At 38.6% G+C, this 10,138-nt stretch overlaps 2 protein-coding genes across 10 annotated transcripts in view; one reads left to right on the forward strand and one right to left on the reverse strand.

Moving 5' to 3' along the window:
* The window catches only part of szt2 (SZT2 subunit of KICSTOR complex), a 71,402-nt gene extending 63,964 nt beyond the window's left edge, over positions 1-7,438 (forward strand). For all 9 annotated transcript variants that reach the window (XM_042005369.1, XM_042005376.1, XM_042005371.1 and 6 more), the window contains 7 exons: positions 1,023-1,236; positions 2,320-2,497; positions 2,582-2,704; positions 3,058-3,574; positions 4,461-4,571; positions 5,879-5,947; positions 6,033-7,438. In XM_042005369.1, coding sequence (XP_041861303.1) covers positions 1,023-1,236; positions 2,320-2,497; positions 2,582-2,704; positions 3,058-3,574; positions 4,461-4,571; positions 5,879-5,947; positions 6,033-6,176 — 1,356 coding nt within the window. In that variant the 3' untranslated portion in view covers positions 6,177-7,438. The remainder of the gene's footprint in view (positions 1-1,022; positions 1,237-2,319; positions 2,498-2,581; positions 2,705-3,057; positions 3,575-4,460; positions 4,572-5,878; positions 5,948-6,032) is intronic.
* A 461-nt stretch (positions 7,439-7,899) lies between these two features.
* hyi (hydroxypyruvate isomerase) overlaps positions 7,900-10,138 on the reverse strand; it is a 5,182-nt gene continuing 2,943 nt past the window's right edge. The window contains exons 5-8 of the mRNA XM_042005379.1: positions 9,958-10,007; positions 9,814-9,883; positions 8,837-8,971; positions 7,900-8,761 (exon numbers count right to left, since the gene is read on the reverse strand). Of these exons, the coding sequence (XP_041861313.1) occupies positions 8,706-8,761; positions 8,837-8,971; positions 9,814-9,883; positions 9,958-10,007 (311 nt within the window). The 3' untranslated portion in view covers positions 7,900-8,705. The remainder of the gene's footprint in view (positions 8,762-8,836; positions 8,972-9,813; positions 9,884-9,957; positions 10,008-10,138) is intronic.

Raw genomic sequence — 10,138 nt, forward strand, 5'->3', positions numbered from 1 at the left:
TTTTCTGCGCACACACAGTTTTAGATGCAAATGCATATAACTGAATTTCTTAAGGAGGTATATTCCACACAAGCCCATAGCCTGCCATCTTTTTAATCTGTCCTATCACAAATGTTCTTGTCCTCTTCAATCAACTTGCTTCATGTGTTCTTTTTTCTCTTGTATGACCTCAGTGATTACAGCCTTTCCCATCAATGTAGCCATTCTCCTTAATGTCTCTTCCACTGAGTGTAATTGAAGGCACACAAGCTGCAGTCCTGCAACTCAATCATGCAAATTTTTCCTGCCCAATCATGCATATAGTCCAGCCATATAAATCCTACAAGCTTAAGAGAATCTTATTTTTAATGACAGATATAAAGCTAAAAGTTCGCCTTTGCTTTGTGTGCCACACAGCAGAAAAAAACCTCTTTGCCTTTTTTTTTTTTTTTTACTAAAAAGAATTTTCTGCCTTGCTCCTATCTTTTTATGTTGTGAGGGTAGTGAGAAAGCTTTATGCCCTTTAGCTGTTCCCTGAGCAAGTGTTAAAAAGAGCATTGCAGTCTTTACTTTTCTTCTTGCTCTGATTGAACTTGTTTGTGTTTGTCCAAGCAAGTGTTTCAGATTAAAGTAAATGCAAGTAAAGCTACCTTGTAAACTCATTGATCTTTAATGAACTGCATGCCACAGCATCTTACTGCAGCTCTTTTATATTTGAAATTCGTCACACTTTTTTTTTATGTTGGATTTAAATTAATTGCTACTATTTCATTGAAAAATAGTTCACTAATGGCAACATCTTTAAGGTGCTCTGCACAAACCACTCAATATATGGAGCACCTTGAAAGGCAGGGCATTCTTTCTTTTACAAAGCAGGTTTTTCTGTGGATGATTATACTATTAGCCATTCTGTTTCATCCTTTTTTTCCAGAAAGATCTGTGTATTGAACATTGTCAGTGAAAGTACCTCATGCAGCAGAGAAAACTCTACTGGTGTGACCTCTTGTGCTGTGTGACTGATTGTGTAAACCCCTGTCTTGTAGCTCTCCATGCTCTTCACTGAGGAGTGTGATAAGGTGCGGGACCTGATGCATGTTCACTCCTTCAGCTACGACTTTCACCTGCGAGTGGTTCACCAGTACTTGGTTGGCTGCCACATGACACTGCGCCAGGGCTACCAGCTCACGGATTTCCTGGATGATTTCATCTCCCATCACCCAGACATTCCTAAATTTGGCCGCAATCATGTGTTTCAAGGTGACTTTGGTGTTAAGTTGTATCCCAGCATGTACCAGCAGGTTCAATGAACATCTAAAAAAATCAGCAATTGACATTGAGATCTTTAAAACAACTAGATAAAAATCCCCTGTAAGGAACTCATAGTGAATGAGGAGTTTGGCTAAGCCAAAAACCAAAGTGATTGGCACATACCAGGTTTAGCTTTAATGGCTGGGTTCAGTCACATGAATTTCAAGCCTATGTACTTACAGCAAACAGAGTGGTGATGTCTACACGTCTAATGTTGCGTAGGGAAGATGGGGGAATTTATACAAGTATTTTCAAAATTTAGATACGACTTCATGCACTAGAAAAATTTAGGCTTTGAGTTGGAGAAATACCCGTCAGTTCAGTTCAGTTCAGTATCTGGAACTGCTTGGTGCCTCAGACAAGCTTCTACATGGCTAAGCAGATAAGAACATGAAAATGTTTGGAAGCATATAATTTCTGTGTGTGGATGGGTAAATGTGTTGGGATTAAGACCTTTCATGACAAATCCTTCATTGTTTTAGCTCCTGTAAATACACATTTAGGTGTTTTTATAGTGTCATTGCTACATTTGTTTTGTGTAAACAAAGTAACCAGCTGTTTCTCAGTGATAACCTAGATTCTTTAAATACGTCCTGTCTGTGTCATCTTCATCATAAAGATTGCTGGGAACTCCTGATGAATGTAGCAAAGACATAACTTAGACAACTTAGAATTAGCTCTACTTAAGTTTTGTTGGTTTCTTGGCTAGAAACTGCAATCAACTCATAAGTTTTAACCCCTAACCCAGCAGAAGCAAACAGAGAAGGCCATAATGCAGTTTTCAGCAACCAAGAACATGTTCATTACACATACTCTAGTCTAGGACAGACTAGGTGGCCACCACTTCATGACATGCATAACTCGTGAGGAGAATGTGATGTCATATGAAACCTAGCCATCACAATTGTGCCCATTCAGTTGACACTGTCACTTATGCCAGCAACCCTACTGCTTCTTGTAGAGTTTAGCAAGATAAGTTATTTGTGGTTAGACAGAATTTAAATATGAGTTTTTTAACCTTTTGTAAATCAGGGAGCTTTTCGATCTCCACTGGGATGATAACAGCTCACCAGCTCTACAACTACATCACTGATCACGCCAGCACCTACGGCATGAAACCGCTCCGCATGTCCAAGACTGCAGCCACTACTGACAACAAGAAAGGAATGCCAGACCTGCATGAGTATGCACTGGTAGCTCTGTGGAACAGGTGAAGATACATCCTATCTATCCTTAAATGAATCTGTTTTTCCAAGCTGCCTCATTCTTTCCTTTTTTTCTGGTTTACATATAGTTCAGGCTCTTATAAGGACCTGGAGGGTCTGCACCACCATGATGATTTTGATGTGTCCCTGGTGGTGTGTCATAATGCTGCTCCATTTGAGGAGCAGTCAGATGTGGAGAGGCATTTGCTGAGGTAAGAAATTATGATCAAATGAAAAAATAATATTATAATATTGTTGTTATTAATAATATTGTGAAAACTGATAAATGACTGGTGAGAGCAGATTCCAGCATTATTATAACTCTAACACATACCACAGGGAAGAAATTTAAGGGGATGATTTAGGTTTCATAGCTGACATTAGTGGGGTGGCATTCGTCCATGATTTAGTTTGGTCTTTGTCCTCACAGATTTAACATTTTGTCAAAATACTGTATTTAATCCCACATTACAAATACAATTCTCATTGCGAGTAAATCTAACCTGTTGTTAAAGCTATGTAAGCTTAATGTCCTTTTAATTGTTAATAAAACCTTTGTGTGTAGGTTACGGTTCTATGTAATAATGACCAGTCAGAGGGAGCTGTTCCCCCGCCTCACTGCTGATATGCGGCGTTTCAAGAAGCTTCCTCAGATCTACCGTGATCCTAATGAACTGGGCAGCAAACTTCCTCAGGATCGAACAGAGGCTACTGGGTCCCGTGGGGATGATCAGGACCTTTGGGAGGAAACTCCATGTGAGGCTTCAGCTACCTCCACTCCTACTGACGGAAATGAGTTTTACCCTCTGACCAGAGGTAGACCTGAGGCCCAGGGGCTGCTCTACGCCTCCCCAGTGTTCCCTTTGCTCAACAATGAGGTGGCGTCAGCCCGCAGACAGATCCAGACAAGCGTGGAACAGGCCATGGGGCACTGCCGCAGAGATAACTTGTGGAGGAGGCTGTTCCACGGAGAGCATGTGGCCCTGGACAAACTGAAGCTGGCCAAGCTGTCATTCACTGAACTGGAGGAGCTGCTGGAAGCTGTGCACAGCCGTTCAGTGGGAGAGATCGACCCTCAGCTGGTAAGATTCTAACTATTCGAGTAAAACGCTGACTCAGGATGCCTTTTGTAAACTTTCATTATGGTTCAAAGGCCCACTGACAGAGTGAGGAGCCCCTGTACTCACTGGTCACAGGTTCTGAGTCCAGCACCACTTCAATGACTGCAAAACAAAAGACTTGTGATTTTTATTATCATAAACAAGACCAGGAGGACCGAGGCAAAACTCCATACCAATGAAGTCAAGTACTTTTCTGCATTGCTCAACATACCCTCAATTATTACTATACTGTATGATTGTCAGTGGTTGAGTGGTTTAACAAGAAGAACTTATCTCTCAAAACTAATATTTTACAGCGTTATTTGCGCAATTATTTTCATATTTTGCTTTAAAAGTCAGGCTAAAGGTCACGTGAGGTCACTGGTGTTAAAATTGAATATTGCTCTTTTTGTTAAATAAAACACAACTTAGCTAGATTTTTAAAGAAATGCCTTCAAATCAGACTGATTACCCAAACAATATTAGTGACTAAATAAGATTAGAGATTTCTGTAGTGAGTAGTACATGTGAGGATTAAAATCTGATGTTTGCTCAATGAGGCACATTATTGCAACATTTTCAGTGCTAAAAGCAAACTTAACATTTTTTAAACCATTTGTAAATCAAACACTGTCCTTTTCTGCTTGGCACAGTAAAAATATGATATCAGAGCAGAAATGTCCAGACCAAAACCAATGTCAGGTTACAGCAGGACTGTGTGTTAATCAAATACAAATCTCAGCTATTAAAAAAATCTTCATGTAGTGATCAGTTGGAATATTGAATGTATGTGCTAGAAAAGCAAAATAAAACACTGTCTTTTAATTGAAATTGTGATGATTGACAGGCGTGTGATGTATTCCTGCAGGACTGTTTCCTCACCATGAGTCCAGCCTGGTACCAAAGTCTGATCAAAGTCCTGTTGAACCGCTTCCCTCAGAGCTGCAGACACTTTGATGACAACAGCATACAGTATCTGGTGAGAAGATCTCCTTTCTTCCTTGTATTAAAAAAGCAAAAAAAACAAGGACCCTTTTCAGGGCATTTTTGGGGTGTTTACCTATGCAAAGAATGGCTGGCTGGTCCGTCCTCTCAACTTGCAAGAGATAGAAGATGTAAACAGTTCCACACTCTACAAGCACGTTCATGAATCTCACCAAGGGTTTCTGTAAAAAACTTAAAGAACGGCAACAATTTAAGTAGATATTGGTGAATGAGTCAGAATACCTCTTAAGAACAGATTTCTCATGTAAGTCTTCCTACTGTTTGGTCAGTTAGACATCTTTGTTATCTAAGAACATTTCCCTTATTGTTGGCTTGTCTTTGTCCAAACCTTCACCTGTGGCTTGAAGACGGATTGCAAAATGAAAAGGAATTTCATGAGACAAGAAAACCAGACACACGAGCCTAAATTTTAATTGTTTCAAGTAATTATATAGTCAACTCAACTCATGTTAAAGGACAGTGAACATCCATAAAGATCATACCTCAAGTTGTTGGCCGACCATAAACTTTCAATCTAAAAAAAAAAAAAAATTACAAACAAAATAGATATATATTTTTTATTAATGCACATGTGAAACAAAGTAAGGAACAGTTTTATTCTGAATTCATTAGTCATGATTATCAAATTCAGCAAAGCTTTGGACACAGCACAGATTAAATGGAGCCAACAGAACTACATCATTTTTGATGTGTCTGAAAATTCGGCATGGAGGCCTTGATGAAGACACACATATTGGAAGTTTGGAGAAAACATCAAAGCAACATCTTTTCCCAGGAGACTCATAGTTGATTCAGCAGGATGTCCGACCTCGTTCTGTCACGACCTCTAGCAGTGTGTGTGTGTGTGTGTGTTTGACACATCTGTGACCTAATGAAATTAAATTCATCTTGAAACACTCAAACAATTAATATCCTCCAAACAATTTAAAGCTTCTCTAAAAACAAGGGTGGTTTAACACTGTAGTACACATTCTTGTATTCCAGTGTTTTTCATTGTATTGCTTCATCAAATTGATATTTATTCATATCTTATTAGTACAACCAAGATGAAGACACTGAATGTTATTTCATTATTTTGGAGTATCATTTGTTAAATAAAGCATAAGCAAATGAACAAATTACCGATTTAAGTATTGTTGCATTTTTAAAATTTCCCGGCCTTTTTTGGTAATTTGTACATTTGATGATGATGGTAATGAAATGTGACCAGAGTCCAGGAAGCTTAAAACATATTTATGTTTGGAGATGTCCTGTTAATCCATTACTATCTGTTACTTTAAGGCTGTTCTGAACCAGAAGTTTACTGACTGCTTCGTTTTGGTCTTTTTGGACAACCAAGCTGGAAAAACAGTGAGTTAGAATAAATTGACTCTTTATTTTCGTACTAAACAAGTCACGACTTGTCAGTAATTGTTTTTTTTTCTTTTTGTTGCAGAGTTTAAAAGTTGTGTTTCGGGAGCCGCTGCCATCACAGCCACACGCCAGCGGCAGTCCTCCTCCTCAGCTGGTGTCCATGTATCATCACCTGGAATCTGTCATCAACACTGCCTGCTATAATCTCTGGACAGGACTGTTGTAGAGAAGCACAGTGCTGGATTTACCTCAACTCGTGTCCACAGTTGGTGAAACAGTAAGGGAAAGCAAGGTATTTTCCTTCTTGACTGATTTAATCGAGAGAAATACTTTGTGGTGCCGCTCTGTGGTGCTGAGCTCCTGCCTATTTAGCTGCAACAGAACATTATCATATTGACAATAACACCACTGTTTTTATGCAACACCCAGAACAGAACTGATGGAAACAGACCCTGGAAATTCATTTTCCCTTTTTTTTAAGTTACTAAATAATTACCATCCATCTAGAGCTCTAAGTTCACAAATACCACCATGACATTAGGAGCCATAATTCAAGTTGGTGGGAGATTCTCAACACAACATACTCTGACAAGGTAAACATTAAGGTTTTCTGACTGAATCTTTTCATTGATCTTTTATTTCTCCCTCATCATCTGTAGCAGAGAAGCATCTTTTAAAGCAGCTGAGTTACTGAATATAACGCTTCCTGCTCAAATGCAAAGTCAGAAGTCAGCGGTGATACTTTGGGTTAAACGTCTGCACAAGCTTCTCTAATACTTTGAAGTAGTCACAAATCTTGTGCCTTCTGATAGCACTGAACTATCTCTTCATGCCAAATTAGTATTAAAAGACAGCCGAGAGGTCAGCGTCCAGAGATGTGTGAAAACGGTCGTCCACTGGAACCCCACTGCCATATTTGGTGCCATGAAGTGCCCTTTTCTTTTTCTTTTTTTTTTATTTTCTTTATACAAATGAAGTGATGCTGCTGTTGTTCCATGTGCAAGTTTATGGAAACCCATACCTGATGTTAGAATTAATGACTGTCAGTTCAAAGAGGTCTAACTGGGGGGAAAAAAAAACTTTTTATTTAAAAAAAAAGATATAATTTTAATAAATTGCATACTAGCATGCCATATGTCATCAGAGCTGAGTTTATCATAGCATGTTAGAAATGATGCGTTTGATGTGTGTGTTCTGAAACCATGTGGCACAGACCACAGTGTAGAAGTGGAAACTAAGTCAGCCATAAACTGGCCCTACACATTTTCACCTGAAGGAAACCAAATATGTTTGAGCTTTTCAAGGATTTAAAATGAAGGCTCCTTTATTTCAGTTTGGATATTCATTGTGCAAAATGTGAACTGTAACAAGTTAGCCAAGAATAGTTTGACACTGTAATCTGAACTGTGGACTGACTGTATGATGTATATTGTGTAAATATAGCACTTGATACAGTTTCTGTAATGTTGAATAAAGCATTAAAGTCTATGCTAAATTGTTTAGCAAAAAGAACGTATATGTGAGAAGAATACTGTCAGACTGGGGGACGTTATGTTTACCTGGAGCCATCGTTTCAGCACGAGTTTAACTCATACCTACAAAAGTCAAAAAGTTATACATGTAAACAAGCTGATATATTTCTTAATATTTAAACCAGATTATTTTTATGAATGTAAAAAAAATTCTCAGGTACTCGTTATAAAAATATAAAAGATGACAACATAAGTCTTGAGTAAGATGCTTCAAAAAGATCAAAGAATCAAGAAATTGAACCACTAACCACTTTTAATTAATCTAATGAAGGTCAGTTTTTGCTGGAAGAATTCTGAAAATGCGTGTTTTGTTTTTTCTACTGTTAAACTGCAGAAAAACAAAAATACTCCATAAAATGTTTGAAAGAACATTAAGTCTCTTCTCATATTGTTGCAAAACAAGACATGAACCTTCACTATGGGTATAGATTTATTATTTCAGATGAGAACATGTAAATTACAGCAATATCAGGACCATCTAAGCATCATAGTTTTAATTTTGAGGGTATAAAGTTGTTTGTAACATCTGTCCATCATCAAATAAGAGAACATCAACTCATTAGGTAAAGACTGAAGACTCTTTCTAACACATTCTGTTTTAACCAAAGGGTTGGATCAACATTAACTCTCCTGCATAGCTGATTTTTAAAAGCAAGGCTTTGACTTTCTGCAGAGCTCCAGCCTTCAGACTTGATTAAACAGTTTGGCCGAACTGAATCTCTGATGTCACTGAACGAGTAAGCTAACATTTAGCCTGTTTGGTCCTGAAATAAATGCACAAGTGCAGAAAGAAAAAGCATTTAGGACTCTTAGAAAGTAGAAGTTGCTGCTGTGGCACCTCCACAAACTGGGTTTGTTCTGGTCCATCCCGCAGATGCTAAAGTCCCAGTCCAGTCTAGGGACTGGGACTTTCAGTCTTGCGTTCACGGTCCTGCTAGGTGAGGCTGTACCCATGCGATGTTGCCTTATCTGCAGCTAAGTTTGCATAGGGTGGTATGTATCAACGTAAGGTCCTCACACGTATCAAGACCCAAAGTGTCCTAGAGGAACTTCGTAGCAACACTTCACCTGTCAGTGGGTTCATTTTTGTGGCTAACTGCTTTTGTTGGGCAAAATTCAAGGCTGCAGGAATTCGAAAAAAGTCAAAGGAAAGTGAAAAAAGACCAAACTTGAACCCAAGTCCAAGTAGTAGTAGCCATTAAGCTGCTTCACATGTGTGATCATCACCGTCTCTGTGTCCAGTATTCTTTGATCCATCCCAGACCCTTTTCTGTAGAGTCTGCAGAAGACAGATAACAATGAGCTGAAAATTTCTAAATGAGTGTCATTGTTACTAAACTATGCATAAGATTACCCAGTGGCTTGTATTCACAGCCAACATATCCATTGTAGCCAAGGTTTTCCAGTGTGTTGAAAAGGTAGCTGTAGTTTAGCTCTCCAGGACGGTCGGGCTCATTCCTGCCTGGAACCTGAGCAATCTGAACGTGTCCTGAAAAATAGGATGACACTTCCTCTTAGACCGCTGTCTGTGGTGCTCTTTGCCTGTATCACCAGCAGATTGATGATGTTTTTAGTTCACAACTCTCCACTTCAAACCATTAAACAGCAACTCAGAAGTGATTGAAATTTGTCTCAACGGTTATGAATATGTAAAACAATTAGTAAGAAACCTTGGGATCTTGGGGTGTGGTTACACACACAGTAAGTAATTTGAACACATGCATATATTACAAACTGCACAAAATGTAATATTTTAGACACTTTTTTTTTTACCCTCAACCTTACAATCGTGATCATTTACATGTACAAAAAAAACTTCCTGTGCAGACAGATTTATGTTTGCACACGGCCTCACGTCCACGCATCAGCTTCTGTGTTCATGTGGAGTTTTGAGACTCCTCGCAGCTCCTGCTGGAAAGCTGGGTCATCTGGATTTAATCAGATTTGAATGTTATTTCCCACTATATTTATTTCAAAGTGAGAATGCATTCTATGACAGAATAGTCTCCGTAGGAGCTGATCTGTGCATGTCAGGCCAAGCATGCGCTGTGGCATTTTATGACTAGAATATGTTTTTTAAAGGCAGTAGAGGATGGCCAGTGTCTCATAGATAATGACAGGGAGTCAGTTCTGCTCTACATATCTCCAGAATGAAGAAGACTGAGATGGACATAACGCATGAAACCAAACATTACTTTTAAAAACAACTTTAGCCGATGCTGATTAGACTGCAGTAACTTCCATCATTTTTTATCATGTCATAAAAGGACAATTTTTCCAGATGAATATTTGTTTTTATTTAATAATTCTCACAAGTTAAATCCGACTCACCGATTATGGGAAAATACTTGTGCATGTTTTGTGTCAGGTTTCCATCCATTATTTGCCAGTGAAAGATGTCCTGAAATATTTAAGAGATGAGTGGAGAAATAACTTGTTTTTTTCCAAGCTGAGACAACTTTCCAAAGCACTCACCATTTGCAGCTTGATGTTTGGCTTTCCAACCCTCTCCACTATTGCAGCCGCTGCAGATTGAATAATAAGAAGCAGTTATACAAAATGGTTAAAGAAAAACCTAAACATGTACTTATGTGGGCTACGTTTGGGAATAATCACTTTAAATGCATTATAGGTTTCACAAATTAGCTAAAAGTCC

The sequence above is a fragment of the Melanotaenia boesemani genome, chromosome 14, assembly GCF_017639745.1.
Source record: "Melanotaenia boesemani isolate fMelBoe1 chromosome 14, fMelBoe1.pri, whole genome shotgun sequence".
Taxonomy (NCBI): Eukaryota; Metazoa; Chordata; class Actinopteri; order Atheriniformes; family Melanotaeniidae; genus Melanotaenia; species Melanotaenia boesemani.